The 20066-nt window shown below is 50.8% G+C and overlaps 1 protein-coding gene and 1 long non-coding RNA gene across 4 annotated transcripts in view; both read left to right on the top strand.

Moving 5' to 3' along the window:
* Positions 1-20066, top strand: part of LOC116952784 (RNA-binding protein 10-like) — a 56937-nt gene that overhangs the window by 16485 nt on the left and 20386 nt on the right. For all 3 annotated transcript variants that reach the window (XM_032972422.2, XM_076074422.1, XM_032972423.2), the window contains 9 exons: positions 9497-9568; positions 10719-10779; positions 11676-11732; positions 12430-12590; positions 13413-13510; positions 15933-16017; positions 16874-16960; positions 18173-18323; positions 18467-18537. In XM_032972422.2, coding sequence (XP_032828313.2) covers positions 9497-9568; positions 10719-10779; positions 11676-11732; positions 12430-12590; positions 13413-13510; positions 15933-16017; positions 16874-16960; positions 18173-18323; positions 18467-18537 — 843 coding nt within the window. The remainder of the gene's footprint in view (positions 1-9496; positions 9569-10718; positions 10780-11675; positions 11733-12429; positions 12591-13412; positions 13511-15932; positions 16018-16873; positions 16961-18172; positions 18324-18466; positions 18538-20066) is intronic.
* LOC142931064 (uncharacterized) lies at positions 4-9490 on the top strand. The gene is made up of 3 exons (XR_012947067.1): positions 4-4187; positions 4226-4287; positions 4322-9490. It is a non-coding gene; the product is annotated as an uncharacterized LOC142931064 (long non-coding RNA).

Below are 20066 nucleotides of genomic sequence, written 5' to 3'. Positions count from 1 at the left end.
CCCTTCTACGGTCAAACGCGGTCCCTTAGACCGGGCCGCGGAGGAGCCCCCTGGCTTCCTTCCCCCACCCTCACCCCCACCCCCACCCCTACCACCCCCCCCACTTCTCCTCGCCGCCCCCACCCCCCCCGCGGCGCGAGGTCGGCCACCTAGCGGGTGGGGGGAGGGCGGGCGGTGGGTTCACCAAAACAATTATCTCTGTGTCGGGAGTTGTGGACCGAGTGGCGACACGCGCACACGCATGTCGCGTTGGCACCCCCCGTCCCTCGCGTTCCGAGAGGGGGCGGCCGATGGCGGGGGAGTTAAACTGAACCGCGGGGTCGCTGCCCTCCCCCTCCTCGTCGTCGTCAGGAACGGCAGAGGCCCAATAGAGGCCGTGGTCGGCGGGCCCAGCAAAGGCCGAGGGGGTGTAGGGGATGTGCCAATCTGCGGGAACTTTGGTGGCGGATGCCGCACTTTTGGAGTAGGATTACAATGAGAAAAGGGCGAACCGTAAGTGTTGTGGTGCCCGAATAACTGAGACACGTTTGTCACTGGAGCGACCGTTAATTTGAATTTCAAGGCCCTGAATGGGGGTTCAGCTCCATTAAATCTCGGCGATCTGAAACCCTAATGCCCTATCTGGCAACTTCGATCCACCAAAGCCGGGCACCTGAGTGTGTCTGGGACAAATCTGCATTCGGTGGGTGATGATAGAGCATTCAGTAGTCGGGCGCCTCGTGTGTGGAACGCCTTGCTCCAGACCGTTAGGGATGCTCCGCCAGTTGAGGTTTGCAGGGCTTGTCTAAAAACCACTTATTTTCTCTTGCGCAACCATCTGTGGTGAGGGCTTGTCTGCCTCTTAGTTTTAACGTTAATGGTTTTTTTTACTCCAAATCTGTTGTGCTGCTGCAGCACTTGCGAAGCCTTGCGTTAATGGCGCCATAGAAAACTTGAGTTCTACTTACTGACTTAATTTCGCATTTCGACTGCTACAGTGAGGGAAAAAAGTATTTGATCCCCTGCTGATTTTGTACGTTTGCCCACTGACAAAGAAATGATCAGTCTATAATTTTTATGGTAGGTTTATTTGAACAGTGAGAGAGAGACAGAATAACAACAAAAAAATCCAGAAAAACGCATCTCAAAAATGTTATGAATTGATTTGCATTTTAATGAGGGAAATAAGTATTTGACCCCTCTGCAAAACATTACTTAGTACTTGGTGGCAAAACCCTTGGCAATCACAGAGGTCAGACGTTTCTTGTAATTGGCCACCAGGTTTGCACACATTTCAGGAGGGATTTTGTCCCACTCTCTTTGCAGATCTCCAAGTCATTAAGGTTTCGAGGCTGACGTTTGGCAACCCGAACCTTCAGCTCCCTCCACAGATTTTCTATAGGATTAAGGTCTGGAGACTGGCTAGGCCACTCCAGGACCTTAATGTGCTTCTTCTTGAGCCACTCCTTTGTTGCCTTGGCCGTGTGTTTTGGGTCATTGTCATGCTGGAATACCCATCCACGACCCATTTTCAATGCCCTGGCTGAGGGAAGGAGGTTCTCACCGAAGATTTGACGGTACATGGCCCCGTTCATCGTCCCTTTGATGCGGTGAAGTTGTCCTGTCCCCTTAGCAGAAAAACACCCCCAAAGCATAATGTTTCCACCTCCATGTTTGACAGTGGGGATGGTATTTTTGGGGTCATAGGCAGAATTCCTTCGCCAAACACGGCGATTTGAGTTGATGCCAAAGAGCTCCTTTTTGGTCTCATCTGACCACAACACTTTCACCCAGTTGTCCTCTGAATCATTCAGATGTTCATTGGCAAACTTCAGACGGGCAAGTATATGTGCTTTCTTGAGCAAGGGGACCTTGCGGGCGTTGCAGGATTTCAGTTCTTCACGGTGTAGTGTGTTACCAATTGTTTTCTTGGTGGCTATGGTTCCAGCTGCCTTGAGATCATTGACAAGATCCTCCCGTATAGTTATGGGCTGATTCCTCACCGTTCTCATGATCATTGCAACTCCACGAGGTGAGATCTTGCATGGAGCTTTAGCCGAGGGAGATTGACAGTTCTTTTGTGTTTCTTCCATTTGCGAATAATCGCACCAACTGTTGTCACCTTCTCACCAAGCTGCTTGACAATGGTCTTGTAGCCCATTCCAGCCTTCTGTAGGTATACAATCTTGTCCCTGACATCCTTGGAGAGCTCTTTGGTCTTGGCCATGGTGGAGAGTTTGGAATCTGATTGATTGATTGCTTCTGTGGACAGGTGTCTTTTATACAGGTAACAAGCTGAGATTAGGAGCACTCCCTTTAAGAGTGTGATCCTAATCTCAGCTAGTTACCTGTATAAAAGACACCTGGGAGCCAGAAATCTTTCTGATTGAGAGGGGGTCAAATACTTATTTCCCTCATTAAAATGCAAATCAATTCATATCATTTTTGAAATGCGTTTTTCTGGAGTTTTTGGTTTTTATTCTGTCTCTCACTGTTCAAATAAACCTACCATTAAATTATAGACTGATAATTTCTTTGTCAGTGGGCAAACGTACAAAATCAGCAGGGGATCAAATACTTTTTTCCCTCACTGTATAAACATTCACGGTCGTCGAGATGTCTTTCATTTTTCACTTCCAAATGTCTTGCCTACTTCTCGCTACATTTGTCCCCAACTGCACAACCACTTGAGCCACGAGAGGCATCGTAGCGGCAGATTTTCTTAAATTTTATAGAAAAAATGTTTTGTTACAATTGGCTTGGCTCGTTTCCACCCTTGTGGCCGCTGTTTCGTTCCCTTGCCGCGTGCAAACTCCTTACTCGCACGCGGCATGGCAAGTCGCGTGCCGTTGTTTTAAACGTTGTGCGTGCGTTGTCTCCCCAACCATCGCGCATGCCCCCAACGTCAAGGTGTTCTTTGGCAGTTTTTCTTTCATTTTTTAGACCAACAGTGGGTCTGTAATGAGTGAGGTCGCGAAATCTTAGCGGTGGCTTGAAGATGTTAACTACCTCACCTGGTATACAGAAGGTCTTGCATTCGATTCGTGACCCTGACACTTGCTGTATATTGAAATGTGCGTGTTCTCCCCATGGTTGCGTGGATTTTTCTCCTCGTTTTTTCGTTTTTTCCCACCACATTTAGAAACATGCATTTAGAGTATTTGGTGACTGCTATCCATTTCCACCTGATAAGCCACTTCGTTGAGCTATCATTTGTGGCCACGTTACTTCTGAAAAAGTACTCTGTAGCTCATTGGGCTTTTCCTGGTCAAATAAAACTAATGTATTGTTTTCATAGTTTATAGGCAGTGTTTCTCTCCAATAAGGTACCACACATCAACGTGGTTAACCAGGATGTAATGCGTCAGCAATTTAATAATTACTTTTAATATGCATAACACATTTTAGATAATTGAAGGGTTTCTTTGTGACTATCCATGTCAAACTTCGGTCATCCTCGCAGCAGCGGCTTTCGGCTAGCCGTCGAACGAAGGCGGTCACCGCATCGCACGCTTTCACATGTGCTTCCGTGGCCGTGTGGAATGCTCTTCCCTACGATATTAAGAAGCCACTGGAGCTGCGCACTTTTAAATCATCTAGGTTGCAAACGAATTTTTTTCTAACTGCTTTTTGTGTTTAATTTGTCCTCCTGCTCCTCCGATTAGCACAGTTGACTACGTACGGTCCGAAAGAAGTTCAGCGTACATACTTGCTGAATAATAAATATCGACTGATAGGGAACTGTTCAGATGCTAATGTAATGCTGTTCATATGGAAACATTCCTAAAATAATATTTTATTATCAGAGCCATATGGTGTAAAGCGCAGTTTCACTTTCACTGTAGAACAGGAGAGAACACAAACTCCACTCACTCTGTAGAACAGGAGGAGAACACACAAACTTCACTCACTTTGTTGAGCAGGGGGAGAACACAAAAACTCCACTCTGTAGAACAGGGTGGAACACACAAACTCCACTCACTGTAGAACAGGGGGAGATCACACAAACACCAGTCACTTTTTAGAACAGGGGGAGAACACAAACTCCACTCACTGACTCTGTAGAACAGGGGGAGAACACACAAACTCGACTCACTGTAGAACAGGTTGGAATGCACAAACTCGACTCTGTAGAACAGGGTGGAATACACAAACTCCACTTTGTAGAACAGGGGGAGAACACACAAACTCCACTCTAGAACAGGGGGGTCACACAAACTCCACTCACTCTGTAGAACAGGGGGAGATCACACAAACTCCACTCTGTAGAACAGGTGGAACACAAACTCCACTTACTCTGTAGAACAGGTGAAACACAAACTCCACTCACTTTGTAGAACAGGAGGAGAACACAAAAACTCCACGCACTCTGTAGAACAGGGGGGACACACAAACTCGACTGTAGAACAGGGTGGTACGCACAAACTCCACTCACTTTGTAGAACAGTGGGAGAACACACAAACTCGACTCACTCTGTAGAACAGGGGGATAACACACAAACTCCTCACTTTGTAGAACAGGGTGGAACGCACAAACTTGACTCACTCTGTAGAACAGGGTGGAACACACAAACTCCACTCACTTTGTAGAACAGGGGAGTCACACACTCGACTGTAGAACAGGGGGAGAACACAAACTCCACTCTGTAGAACAGGGTGGAGCACACAAACTCCACTCTGTAGAACAGGGGGAGAACACACAAACTCCACTCACTTTGTAGAACAGGGGGAGAACACACAAACTCCACTCTGTAGAACAGGGGGAGAACACACAAACTCCACTCTGTAGAACAGGGGGGTCACACACACTCCACTCACTCTGTAGAACAGGGGGAGATCACACAAACTCCACTCTGTAGAACAGGTGGAACACAAACTCCACTTACTCTGTAGAACAGGTGGAACACAAACTCCACTCACTTTGTAGAACAGGAGGAGAACACAAAAACTCCACGCACTCTGTAGAACAGGGGGGACACACAAACTCGACTGTAGAACAGGGTGGTACGCACAAACTCCACTCACTTTGTAGAACAGTGGGAGAACACACAAACTCGACTCACTCTGTAGAACAGGGTGGAACACACAAACTCCACTCACTTTGTAGAACAGGGGGGTCACACACTCGACTGTAGAACAGGGGGAGAACACAAACTCCACTCTGTAGAACAGGGTGGAGCACACAAACTCCACTCTGTAGAACAGGGGGAGAACACACAAACTCCACTCACTTTGTAGAACAGGGGGAGAACACACAAACTCCACTCTGTAGAACAGGGGGAGAACACACAAACTCCACTCTGTAGAACAGGGGGGTCACACAAACTCCACTCACTCTGTAGAACAGGGGGAGATCACACAAACTCCACTCTGTAGACCAGGTGGAACACACAAACTCCACTGTAGAACAGGGGGAGAACACACAAACTCCACTCACTTTGTAGAACAGGGTGGAGCACACAAACTCGACTCACTCTGTAGAACAGGGGGAGAACGCACAAACTCCACTCTGTAGAACAGGGGGAGAACACACAAACTAAACTCACTTTGTAGAACGGGGAGAACACACAAACTCCATTCTGTAGAACAGGTGGAACACAAACTCCACTCACTTTGTAGAACAGGAGGAGAACACACAAATACCACTCACTTTTTAGAACAGGGGGAGAACACACAAACTCCACTCACTTTGTAGAACAGGGTGGAGCACACAAACTCGACTCACTCTGTAGAACAGGGGGAGAACACACAAACTCCACTCTGTAGAACAGGGGGAGAACACACAAACTACACTCACTTTGTAGAACGGGGAGAACACACAAACTCCATTCTGTAGAACAGGTGGAACACACAAACTCCACTCACTTTGTAGAACAGGAGGAGAACACACAAACACCACTCACTTTTTAGAACAGGGGGAGAACACAAAAACTCCACTCTGTAGAACAGGTGGAACACAAACTCCACTCACTTTGTAGAACAGGGGGAGAACACACAAATTCCACTCACTGTGTAGAACAGGGGGTCACATAAACTCGATTCTCTCTGTAGAACAGGGTGGAACGCACAAACTCCACTCACTTTGTAGAACAGGGGGAGAACGCACTAACTCCACTTTGTAGAACAGGGGGAGAACATGCACTAACTCCACTTTGTAGAACAGGGGGAGAACATACAAACTCCACTGTAGAACAGGGTTAGAATATACAAACTCCACTCTGTAGAATAGGGATAGAACATATAAACCCCGCTTTGAAAAACGGGGAGAGAATGCAGACTCCACTCATTCACTCTCACTAGAACAGGGCGAGATCACACAAATTCCACTCACTGTAGAACAGGGGGCGATCATTCAAACTCTACTCACTCTGTAGAACAGAGGGAGAACACACAAACTCCACTCTGTGGAGCAGGGGGAGAACACAAACTCCACTCACTATTTTTACCCCCCAGTATTTGCTTAGAACAGTGGTCGGCAACCAAGATAACAAGAAGCATCATATTGTTTCGAATTCTGTACCCAAAAAAAACGGCTTCAAGAGGCAAAATACGAGACGACGGTCCTCCATGAATAACGGTCACGAAGCAGCAGTCCACAAAGAGCCAACATGCGGTTCCGGAGCCGCAGGCTTCCCGACCCATGGCCTAGACTTCTCACCACTTCAGTTATGAGGAGCTCGAGGTCAATGGGAGAATGGTGGCACAAGTGGAACTGCTATGGGTCGTTGGTTATTATTGTTGTGTTTGTTCGGGAAAGCCTCACTGAGTCTCAAGACTCGTTCTCAAGAAGGGTTCCTGCCTTGTTTTCGCGATAGTGGGGGAGGGGCGATGTAGCTGCTGTGCATCCCCTCAGTCGAGGAGATTGAAGGTAATTTGTCTTGCAGCGCTGGGATGTTTTGGCCAATGCAAGTTGCACGTTACATTGCGTGGCTAACATTTTTAGCTTTGGCAGGAAAACAGAACGCGGAGGAAACCCATGCAGGGGGAGAGAACATAAAAACTGGGGAATCGAACCCAGGCCCTTGTTGGAGTGAGGCCACAAGTGTTACCACCGGGCACCCTGTCGACCTCAGCGACTGCACAGAGTGGAGTTTCCACTCACCCCTTAAGTCAGCGGCAGGGGAACCCTAGAGAGTATTCTATTTTCTACGTGACTTTAACGAAAGAACCAAAGAGTAAGAGCTGAATATTAACATTCAAATATCGTTGTTGGGCCCACTTATTGACACAAAGACAAAGGTCCCCTGTGAAGCCTTAAGCAGACTGTTGGGTCAAGGGTTGTGAACGAGTAGCATTTATGAAGGCCGGCACGGCACACAAGGGGGGTGGGTGGCCAGCACCACGCCCGACCACCTTTGGCTCCCTAGTGGCAATGTTTATACACAGCACCAGGTACTCATTTGAGGCTAAGTTGACCTAGGTGATGCCCAGGACCGGTTCATATAATTTTTACTGCTGGTGGCCGTGAGCGGGAATCAAACCCAGTTCGCCGGATTCATTGCGCAGTGCGCGAACCACTACGCTACCGCTCTTCACTAACACAACAACAACCGCCATTCGCCACTAAGTAGCGGTGACATAACCACGGCGCTTGTGCCAAACCATGTGCACTTTAATGGCACGTGAAAGTGATTTGACACAGAGACACATACACACACACATCAGTTTTCTTCTGCCACTGCACATCGTCCAGTCAGGAGGGGGGTGCGGGTCGGAGAGTTGCGACGACAAACGACGTGAGAAACGGCCACGGCCGAAGCTGCCGTCGCCGCTGTACCTCTGCCGACGCTTTGTTCCCTCCGCCGGATGCCGTGGTTGCCCGCTTGCGCCAAGCCTCTTGATACGCGCCGCGTCGCTCGTTCAATTTCGGCGGCTGGGTTTCTTGTCGTCGACGAATCGGCTGTCGGCGGCGTCGGTGATGGGATCGCTTGTGGGTTGGGGGGGGGGGGGTCTCTCCCTTTCCCGGCTGTCTCTTGACTCCGACGGATTGGCGAGTTTCTGAGCGCGTGCCCATAGCTACCGAGCGCACTGGTGGTGCAAGTGAACCGGGGCCCGCGGTGGCGAGATGTTAATTCCCTCGCTTGGTATGCAGGACGTCGTGGGTTCGACCCAAACCCTGACGCCTGCTGGATATTTAGAGTTTGCGTGTCTCATCATAGTGGCTAGGAGACGTTAACGACCTCGCCTGGTATACAGGATGTCGTGGGTTTGATCCCGACCCTAACGCCTGCTGTGTATTTGGAGTTTGCGTGTCTCTCTCTCTCCCCGTGGTCACGTGGATTTTTCTCTTAAGTCCTCCAGTTTTTCCCTCCACATTTATAATGAACACTCATTTAGAGTGTTTGCACATGATAAGCCACTTTTGTTGAGCTGTCATTTGTGATGGCCAGGTTGCTTCTGACAAAGTGCTACACAGCTCAGTGGGGCCTTACTTAGCATGGCAAAATAAAAATAGCCAAATAATAAATAGTAACCAGAAAATAGACGTGGCTTAGCCGTCGAGTTGGCCTTACCTGGTAATAATTGTTTAGTTGGCTGATCAGTGAAGAGCGGCGGGAATAAAATTGGTCCCCATCATTTTAGTCCTCGCACCCGGTGCCCATGCCAAAAGTGCTGCGCCACTGGGTTCGGTGTTCCGATCGCTGTGGCTCAGAGCCAGACTGACGCTCCCCCAAGCTTCAGTGGGAACCTTTACACTCGCGGAGCCCACGCTAAGGCTCCCCGAGGCTTCAGTGTTAATGACTGAGACGTGTACAGACAAAGGCTCGCATGTTGGCTTCAGTGTTAATCACCGGCGGTGAAATTTCACCGGCGCTCGGGCACTGAGCTACAAATAAGTGGGGAGGGGGGAAGCGGTTGGGGGGAGAATTGGGTGAGGTTGTGGGTTCGATCCCGACCCTGACGCCTGCTGCTGTATATTTGTCGTTTGCATGTCTCTCTCTCTCTCCCCGTGGTCCCGTGGGTTTTTCTCCGGGTCCTCCGGTTTTTCCCACCACATTTAGAATCGACGTTAGGCATTTTAGATTATTTGGCTGCTATAAATGTCCACGTGATGATGATAAGCCACTTCATTGAGCTATCATTTGTGAAACCAGGTTGCTTCTGAAAAATATCTATATAGCTCAGTGGGCCTTTCCTGGTTAAATCAAAATAGTTAATAGTTTAGTTCTAATTGGACCGGTGGGGGGTTTGGGGGTCGGTGGCCAATTCGTTCCTCGGCTGGCAGCGCATGCAAACCGTGGCACACTACTGCTACACGGTAGACCACACGATGCCGACTCCGCTCGGCTGTCTTCACTCTCCCGCGGAACTTCCGGGGCTCCGCGAGGCTCACTCGCGATCGTGCCGGGGTCATTGACCCGCCGAGCTGAATGGCCGGCCGAGCGATTTAACGGACGGACGAGAGGGAGAGCGAGAGAGCGAGAGTCTCGTGGCATTACGCGGTCGAGTCGTATCCTCGCGCTGCGATCGCTCGCCGGGACGCTGACCACGTGCCGCCCTCTCCGCTGTCTTGCAGTTCCACCTGCTGCTGCGAGGACAGAGAGTGGCGCTCGAACCCTGCCAAAGCAACCTGTGGCGTTGCCCGACGGTGAGCGACGGACGCGTGTACCCGTGTGCACCTGCGTGCGTGCATGCATGCATGTGTGCCTGCCTGCGTGTTTGCGTGCCAACCTGCCTGCATGCGTCCCTCCTGCCTATCTGCCTGCCTGCGTACGTCCCTGCATGCCTGCCTGTGTGCATGTGCGTGTGTGTGCCTGCGCTGCCCATCTTTGGCACGGGCTCCATTCTTACCGGTCTCTGCTAGTCCTCGTGTGCGTGTGTGTCTCGTAGCTTCACTAAGCCACAAATGAGTACCTGGTGTGGTGTGTAAACATTGCCACTTGGGAGACAAAGGCAGCCTGGTATGATGCTGGCCACCCACCCCCTCGTGTGCTGCGCTGACCTTCATAGGTGCTCGCTAACAGCGCTTGCCCCAACAGTCTGTAAAGGCTATACGACGGGATCTTTGTCTTTGCGTTTCATAGACAAGTAACGCTGCGTCCGTCAATCGATTCAAATAGATTCATTACGCCAGGGTGCACCCATCACCTGAGCGGTGAGTTCCGTGTGGATGTCTCTGCAACCGATTGCGAGCAGTTTTGGCGACCGATTGCTCACAGTGACCACACACGCTCGGCGGTCTGTAGCGACGCGCTTCATCACTACGCGACACATTTGCTCAAATCCGATTGGTCGTTAGCGACATGGGTGGAGCACAGGGTGAGATGTTAATTCCCTCTCCTGGTATGCAGGAGGTTATGGGTTCGATCCCGACCCTGACACCTGTTGTATATTTGGAGTTTTCATGTCTCTCTACATGGTCATGTGGATTTTTGTCCAGTTCTGCCGGTTTTTCTCACCACATTTAGAATAAACTTACGCTGGAGAGTGTATGGCTACTGTGATATGCCACTTTTTTGAGCTATCATTTGCAAAAGCCAGGTCGCTTCTGAAAAAGTTTAGTTTTAGCGTTTACGATGTTGTCCATAGTTTGGTTTGCATGGCCACAATTGCATGTCTGTGCCTTGTAAAATAGTAACCAGACATTAGGCAGTGCTCTGCCTGTCGAGGGGCATGGCCTGCCACCCACTTACCCCGTCCGCGCAAAACCGCTCGCTCCGATGCGGACAAAGCGGTCTCGCGATTTTGGGAGCGAACTCGGCTGATGCACCGCGTGCCCTGTGCCCTGTTGCCCTCAGTGTCAAGGGAAGAACTTCTGGCAGCACAGCTGGTGCTTGCGGTGTCAGCACTCCAGAGAAGGTGAGGCTGCCCCCCACCAATTCCATTACCCGCCATTCGCCACTAAGTCCCGGTGACATCACCATGGCACCTGAGCCGGGCAAGGTGCACTTCGAGGCCACGTAAAGTGTCGCGGGGTCGCTGATAGGAGGTGCCACTGGCTGGCTGACTGAGATGACTGGAAGGTGCACCACGTGTGCCCCCTACTGTGCCAACTTGCTGCGTTTTAGCCGCCCGGCGCTCCGCTCATTGTTGTGAGCGTCGCTCCTCTGCACTCAGTTGTTTGAGGACGACTGCCTCCAACTGCCCAGTAGCAGCGTCCTTCACGAGCCTCCTTCACGAGCCTCCTTCACGAGCCTCCCCCATACCCCCCACCTCACTTCACCCCCCTCCACCAGCGCTCGTCAGACCCTCGTTCTCTCCACACTCGCTGCTGCGTTCCCACAACCGCCGCCGGTATGCGTGCTCGGCTGAGCAGGAGTAGTGGTCCTGGGCTGTTCCAAGGAGCATAAACCACCATCACCACGGGAACTCAGATCATCCTCGCAGCAGCAGCAGCAGCTTTTGGCCGGCCATCGAACTAAGAAGGACACCGCGTCGCGCGTTTTCAGATGCGCTTCTGCGGCCGTCTGGAACATGCTCTTCCGATGTGAGGAAGCCACTGGGAGCTATGCACTTTTAAATAATCTAGCTTGAAAACTCAATTTAGTTGAGTAAGAAGTTCAAAATACATACATAGGACCTGATGCATTGTATATCATCAACACTGGGGAGACAAAGGCGTGGTGTTGGCCACACCATCCCCGCATAGGTGTGCTTTGCCGGCCTTCATAGGTGCTACTCACTAACAGCATTTGCCCCAACAATCTGTCATTGTTACACAGGGGATCTTTGTGTTTTTTGTTTTTGCTTTGCAGAAAAATCTCACCCACCCCAGCCGGCTAACGAACCCGACTTGGAGAACGCCAACAAAAGTACGTGTCCTCAGTCGCCGCGATTGTTGTGCGCGCGCGTGTGTGTGACGTTCAGTACAAAGGTCGTGGGGAGCGCTGGCGCAGCGGTTAGCGCGCTGCGCTACGAACCCGGACGACCCCTAGTTCGGTTGCCGCTCGTGGCTGCCAACACCGGTGACGATTATCTGAACCGGTCCTGAGCCTCCCCTAGGTCAACACTCCCTAAAATGATTATCTGGTGTGTAATCGTTAGCACTGGGGAGACAAAAGGTGTTCAGGCTTGGTGCTGCTGCCCCCCCCCCCCCGGGCACCACGGTGGCTAGGAGATGTTTACTACCTCGCCTGCTATACAGGAGGATGCTGGTTCGATTTCTGACTGACGCCTGTGTGTTTGGAGTTTGCGTGTCTATCTCCCCGTGGTCGCGTGGATTTTTCTTTATCAATGTCATGCGTTTGGAGTATTTGGCTGCTATAAATTTCCACGCGATAAGCCACTGTTGAGATATCATTTGTGGCCAGGTTGCGACTGAAAAAGCACTATACAGCTCAGTGGGTCTTACCCGGTAAAATAAACATTTGTGTTTAGTTTAGTTTGCCTTCGTGTGCTCTTTTGACCTTCACAAGTGCCACTCGTTAACAGCGCTTTACCCGAAAGTCTGTTGAAGGCTCCACTGGGGTGTCTTTGCCTTTGTCTGGTCCCTGCGCACCCGCGCTGCAGCCTTGATTCTGCACAACTTGAGCGCCACGGCGACGCTGGAGGAGATTGTGGAGGCCCTGGCGCCGCTCGTCATCCTGTCGGGAGACAACCTGCGCCTCATCAAGCAGAAGGGCACTCGCCTGAACCGCGGCTTCGCCTTCCTCGAGATGCCTTCCACGCTGGTGCGAGCCCCACGCGCTCGTCTGTGTGTGTGTGTTTGTCATTGTGTGTACATGTGTGTGTAGAACGTCTTTCGCACCTTACGTAGCCAACCGTGCTAATCGGAGGTGCGGGGGTAGGACAACAAACGTGTGTGTGGCTGTGTGTGTCCGTGTGTAAAGCTGTGTGTGTGTTTGATTCTCGGTCACGACCACCAGCGGTGACATTTGTCTGAACCGGTCCTGGGTATCACTGAGGTCGACTCAGCCTCAAATGAGTACCCGGTACGATGTGTAAAATCATCGCCACTAGGGGACAAAGGCATGTCGCGCTGGCCTTCATAGGTGCTACTTGCTCACAGCACTTGCCATAATTTTTCTTATTCCTATACGGGGGAGCTTTGTCTTGTGCGGTAATGTGGTTGTTCACGCACTGCGCTACGTACCTTGCGACCAGAGTTCAATTCCCACTCACGGCCAACTACAGTGACGATTATCTGAACCGGTCCTTGGCCTCCCCTAAGTCGACTCGGCCTCAAATGAGTACCTGGTCCGTTGTGTAAAAACATTTCCACTGGGAAGACAAAGGCGGCCGGGCGTGGTGCTGACCATCCACTCCTTCTTGTGCTGTGTCAGCCTTTATAGGTGCTCGCTAACATCACTTGCCCCAACAGGCTGTATGGGGGAATCTTTGTCTTTTTTTGTAAAATGTTTGGGTGTTGTTCATTTTCCAGCAACACGGGGGGGGGGGGATGTGTTGTGCCATCTCAAGAGATTTTTTCCCACGCGAAAAATATTTCAAATGAATGAGAGAAATACATTTCACTGGACGACTGTGGCCCGCAGGAGGCGATCCAGCTGTTCCAGACCATCGAGGGTCAGGAGTGCCCCATCTTGGTGCACGGCAAGAGGATCCACGCCGACTTTGCCAAGGCCACCAGTAGGTGGGTGAAGCTGGCGGTGCTCCGTTTCTCAGTTGCAGGTTTCAACGGTTGTCGAACCATGCTAAAACTCGAGGTTTTTTCGCACACATTTAGAAGGTGGGGAGTGGGGCATGTTAACTACCTCGCCTGATATACAGGAGGTCGTGGGTTCAGTTCTGACCCTGACACCTACTGTATATTTAGAGTTTGCCAGTTCTCTTACTCTCATCATCACGGTGGCTCAGAGATGTTAACTACAGTAAAACCTTGGGTTGCGAGTAACTTGGTCCGCGAGTGTTTTGCAAGACGAGCAAATTTTTTAAATAAATTTTAACTTGATAAACGAGCGAGGTCTTGCAATACGAGTAGTGCGTATACGCTTTGTCTGCCGAGGGTCACGTGATCACAACTGAACCGATGGTTATTCTCTCTCTCTCGCTGCGGGATTGTGGGTAATGGAGGAGATCTCGTCTGAGGAGGAGGAGAAAAAGACGGAGGAATCCCTCACTTCAAATGAGATTAGGGAGATGTGTAAAATGTGCGAAACAGTGCAAAATTTTGTAGAAAAGCACCACCCGAATATGGCTGTAGCAGTGCGAGCGATGAATCTGTTTAACGACAATGCAATGTCACATTTCCGCGAAATCCTCAAAAGGAAGCAAAAGCAAGTGTCATTGGATAGGTTCCTTGTTCAAGTCGCACAAAAAGAATAAGATTCCAGTGAGCCAACAGATAGCAGTCATTTCGTTAGTGACAGTGAAAGTCGTCCTACACAATAACACTCCTCTCTCTCGTCTCCCTCACACCAGCCACGATTAAAATTAATAAATTGTATTACTTTATATTAAATTTAAATAAAAAAATTAGAAATGTATTTTGTATTAATAATTTTTATAGGAATATTTTTGGGTTGTGGAACGAATCATCTGAGTTTCCATTATTTCTTATGGGGAAATTCGCTTTGATATACGAGTGCTTTGGATTACAAACACGTTTCCGGAACGAATTATGCTCGCAATCCAAGGTTTTACTGTACCTTGCCGATCCTGACGACTGCTGTATATTTGGAGTGTACGTGTTTCTCTCATCATCATCATGGTGGCTAGGAGATGTTGACTACCTCGCCTGGTGTGCAGGAGGTTGTGGGTTCGATCCCGACCCTGACGATGCCTATTGTATATTTGGAGTTTGCATGTTCCCCCGGTGGTTGTGTGGATTTTTCTCCGGGTCCTTCGTTTTTTGCCTCCACTTTAGAAATCAACATCATGCGCTTCGTGGTTGGCTGCTATAAATTTCCACCTGATGAGTCATTTTGTTGCGCTCTTATTTGTGGCCAGGTTGCTTCTGAAAAAGAGCCATGTAGTTCAGTGGGCCTTACCAAGTAAAATAAAAAATAGTTTAGTTTTTTAGATCAGGTTTAGAGACCCACAGACTCGTACAGAGGACTGCAGACTCTCACAAGAGATTCACGGAATTGCACAGAGACCCATTGATACAGGGAGATCCACAGACCTACACAGACGTTTCTGATTGGCAGACAGACACCTAATAGACATTTACAGATAGCCATATACTAACACAGAGACCCAAAGACTCGCAGAGACCCACAGACTCGCAGAGACCCACAGATTCGTAGAGAGACTCATAGACTCACACTAAAGCCTTAGATTTAAAGAAAGTTCCATATAGACTCGCACAGAGAGCCATCGACTAGTGTGTGAGGAGCAGTAGTGCAGTGGTTAGTGCTCTGCGCCATGGCCCGAGGAATCTAAATTCCATTCTGCTGCTCGCAGCCAACATCCCCGATGAATATCTCTCCAAGGCTGAACTCCGCCTTAAATGACCACCCGGTGAGGTGTGGAAACCATCGACACTGGGGCGACGAGGGTGGCCGGCCATGGTGCTGTCCCCACGCCACCGACTCTTGCGCCCTGTCGCCCCCTTCGTAATCACTCGTGAACTGCACTTTGCCCCAACAGTCTGCACGGATGTCAGTGTCGTGCTAGGGGATGGACGGATAATGATGATGGTGATGATGGCTTTCGTTTCCGTGAACTCTCTTTCGACTGTCACCGAGTGCTCCCATAGAACGTGCCTCTTGTGCAGACGGTGCGAGAGGCGCAACCGAAACATTGCCTGGGGGGGTTTACCCCCTTCATGCGCTTCAGTGGCTCGATCACTTCCTGATGTCTGTGCGCGAGTATTTGGTGATGAGTGTTTGAACCGGTCCTGGGCCTCCCCTAGGTCGACTCAGCCTCAAATGAGTACCTGGTGCGGTGTGTAAACATCGCCGCTCGGGAGACAAAGGCGGTCGTGCGTGGTGCTGGCCACCCACCCCCTTTAAGTGCTGTGCTGACTTTCATAGGTGCTGCTCGCTAACAGCACTTGCCCCAACAGTCTGTTAACGTTATATGGGGGATCTTTGTCTTCGTGCCGCCTGCAGTCAGGAGCCGTTTGACTTCAACAGAGCGACGGCCGCGACCAAGGGCAGCGCTGCCATAGCTGCTGCCAGGTGGTCCTCGTCACAGGTACGGCGCCTCTCTCTCTACAGCTCACCTTAGTGAGATTCGTCGAGTCTCAGGTTTTTCGCAACATGGAGGGCGGCGTTTCCTTTGCCAAATCATAAAAAAACTCTGCCGTGATGTTGTTCGTTACATGACGGTCCATGCAAGCGGTGTGTTAAATGATCGGAGCTGGAATTTATCCGAATCAATCAAGTGCAGGAACCCAATTCAAGATGATGTGTGTTTGTTCTTTTGGTCTAGTCATGGGGCGCCACAGTGGCGAGATGTTAACTACCTCGCCTTGTATACAGGAGGTTGTGGGTTCGGCCTGTATGTTCTCCCTGTAGTCACTTGGATTTTTCTCTGGGTCCTCCGGTTTTTCCCTTCACATTTAGAATCGATGTGCGTTGATAGAGTATTTGGCTATTATGAATTTCCACGTGATTGTGATAAGCTACTTCGTTGAGCTATTATTTGTGATAGCCAGGTCACTTCCAATAAAATATCTACATAAATGAGTTGGGCCTTACCTGCTAAAATAAAACTAGTAGTAGTATTACTTACCTATGTGAGCATTTGTTTAATTATTATTTCATTGTGTATCTGGGGCTCTTAACCATGTTAAAGTCGGGTGCAAAAAGCGTTCACTGAATACTTACCCGGCCGAGACCCATTAATTCCCACTCCATTTGTGAAAGCCAGTGTTCATCTCGCGTGGCTTCCACCGGCATCACTTCATAAGCCGGCTGCGGCAGCTCGGTGTCTCCGGATGGGTCGAGTCAGGTCAGGTCGAGGCGTCCGGTGAAACACGACGCGGTTAAAACACCCCTCCCCTTTGGCTCCAACCGTGCCTCTGCCCCCCCACGTCTGCCCCACCCAGCCCAGCCAAGGCTCCGAGGAGTGGAATGCCTGGTCCAGTTACTACCAGCAGAACGGACAGCAGGGCGGGGGGGAGGTTTACATGCAGGTAAGGATATACATTTTCCACGCGATGATGATAAGGATAAGCCACTTCCGTTGAGCTGTCGTTTGTGATACCCCGTGGGGCTAGTTCCTTCACGGCGTTACAAGTGGCACTGATAGGGTACCGGGAGAGGTACGTACGTACATACGTTGAACTTATTTCGCACCATGCGTAGCCAACCCTGCTCATTGGAGGTGCAGTTTGAAACTGAGCAACAATGCTTGCTTGGTATTTAAGACAGAAACTGGAGGACTTCGTCACAATTATGGCTATCTCCTCCTGATGATGCTGGTTGTAATCACCAGTGAATTGTCATGGTACTCTGATTATAAATATTGTATTTGGTTTACTCTCCAACACAACCGGTTAGTGCCGAACTAGTAACTAATTGGCAGGTTTTGTTTACGTGAGAAACCTTACTCATTGGCTGTGTCGGGTGGCGGCGGGTTTAGCGATGACACATTTATATTCATGCGACATAACCCCAAGAAACCTTTGTTATGGATAATACGTGGATAATACTGGCCGCGAAAGCCGACGCGTTAATCAATGCTTGCGTTTCTGAATCTTAGCTCAGTCGATAGATTCTGTCGCTGCAAGGGCCTTGCAGTGGCAGATGGAGCCGAGGCATCTGTGGTGTTGCTTTCTGCTGCTGCCGTATGGTTGCCTGTGAAGGGTGTTTTGTTACATTGTTATATAAATTACATACAGTATTTTGCTGCTATGAATTTCCACGTGATGACAAGCCACTTCGTTGAGCTGCTGTCATTTGTCCAGGGTCGCTTCTGGAAAAAGAAAGCTCATAGCTCAGTGGGGCCTTACGTGGTAAAATAAAAATTGTTTGTTGTTTGCTGTAAGATTGATAGCGGCCCCAATAACCAAAGCGTGCTGAAGCATCGTAGAGGTCACTGAGGGTTTGCCGCACGGTGATTGGCAAGGGGGCGGCCTCACCATATCCCCCCAACATTTTTATTGAAACTTTGGGACAGGGAGGGGGCTCGCTTTGGTTGGGCGGAGGGGGGTGCATTGCCAGGAGGGACCTCTAGGAAGGGAGCTCACTTGGGGGGCACTGCCAGAAGGGACTCCTAGGAAGGGGGCTCGCTTGGGGGGTCACTGCCAGGAGAGATCCCTCGGAAGGGGGCTCGCTTGGGGGGTCACTGCCAGGAGGATGCTCCCACGTCTGACCTGACCTGACCTGCCTTGTGCCGTTGCCAGGACTACAGCCAGTACTACCAGCAGGCAGAGGCGCTCAACTCAGCCATCGGGGCTGCTGCTGCTGCCGCTCCTTCCGCCGCTGCCGCCACCACCACCACCACCGCTGCAGTGGCAGCGGCGGCGATAGCAGCGGCAGGACTGGCGACGACGAGTAAGTGACTGATGTTAGTCAGTCGAGATGGGGGGGGAAGGGGGGGAGCGTTTCGCACGATGCTATTTACGTTTCCCCCTTGTACATCGTTTCGCTAACGGCGTGATTTTTTTGTCCCCCCCCCGTGAATGCCCTTCGAGCAGAGAAGGCGGAAGTGGAGGTCCCCGCTGCCCAGCCGGCGCTAGTCGAGGCCTCCCAGCAGAAAGACGCAGAGGTGAGGGGGGGTGGTGGGGGGGTGATGGGTGATGTCGTCGTTTCTCGTGTAAGGTCCACCCATCGCTCGCTTGGCCGAGCGTCTGCATCTGCGTGAGCGTGTGGGTGAACGTCTGGCCTAGCGTGTGGCCGAGCATGTGGGCGAGCGTCCGGGCGAGCGTCTGGGCGAGCGTCTGGGCGAGCGTCCGTCTGGGTGAGCGCCTGGGCTGAACTCCGTGTCGGTGTCTTCCGGTTATGAGCCACGTTCTTACGATTGAGAGCGAAGAGGACCGGTATTAATGACAGTGATGCTGCTACTAATGCAGCAGCTGAGATGGCTTTGCTGCACAGGTGCAGTTGACAGAAAGATGACCGTTAAAATTAATTACATTTACAAAGCGCTTGAATGAAAGTGCTGTGCAGTGATTTAACGATGGTACAAAAACAAACTGTGGGGCATGGGATGACATGGGATGGCGCGGTGAATGTTGTAAATATTGGGACGACGACGATGATGCATGAGAGGAAACGAAGGTGAAGATCACACAGATTAACGAGTCGATGGAGGATGAGTGAAGACGGGGGAGGGTCGACAAGGAAGGGTAGTGAGAATAGATGTATTGACGAACACATTCGTCAATACGGTAACACTTTGCCTGTGCGGCGCGGTGGCGGCTATACACGTGGCCTGTAGATATCATTGATATCATCTATTTATGCGTAGGGACAGTGCGGAGAGAGAGACGGTGCGTGTGTGGAGACAGTGCGGGTGCAGGGACAGGTGCGTGGCCAAGTGGTCACGAGGGATTATTACAGGAGGGAACCATCGGGGAAGTTCGGGATTGGCCGAGACAATTCAAGAAGGGGGGCGTGGCCGGGGGCGGAGCGTGGCCACGCCGGGGGTATATAAGTCGGCGGGCGAGGGAGCTCGGTGCTGCCGGGGGATCGGGATGGACTGTCTCCACGCCGTCGTTGTCTTCGGGCCGTCGCTGTCTCTGTGTCGCCGCTACTTGGGTGCTGTTCTAGCCCAAGTATCTTTTGTTATCCTAGCCCAAGTAATTGTATGTTAACCTAGTCCAAGTATCTGTAGGATACGCAGCCACGTTATCTGCGCGACGCGCCTTAATAAATAATGAAGACAAGAAGTTGTCCGAGAGTCATTACATATGCACACACATTTCGAAATGGCAGTCAATATTTTAAACGATCTAGCACTACTGGAATTCTCTGGTGGCTCCCGCCTGTGACCCCGGCACTGTGAAGGCAGTGGGGATTGGTGGATCGCAAGAGATGTTGCATAACTCCCCCTTCCCGCGGGTGTCGATGGGGGTGTGCCATACCCTGGCTCGCCAGGAGAAGGCAGTACAGCAAGCCTGGACTTTCTGTATGGTACCGCGAGAGTGTTGGCTGCCTCGGCCGCTTGGGGTTTTTCCGGGTGCTCCGGTTTCCTCGGACGTGAATAGTCGACACAACTCATTCATTGGCTGAAAACATCTGAAGATGTTGAGAACTGCAGAGCTTGGGCAGTGGATGGCACCGCCTTTTGTTGCG

The sequence above is a fragment of the Petromyzon marinus genome, chromosome 48 (assembly GCF_048934315.1).
Source record: "Petromyzon marinus isolate PM22_M1 ecotype Great Lakes invasive population chromosome 48, UKy_Petmar_22M1.pri1.0, whole genome shotgun sequence".
Lineage (NCBI taxonomy): Eukaryota > Metazoa > Chordata > Hyperoartia > Petromyzontiformes > Petromyzontidae > Petromyzon > Petromyzon marinus.
Note: the sequence above shows the minus strand (reverse complement) of the source record. Positions and strands in the feature narration are given on the sequence as shown.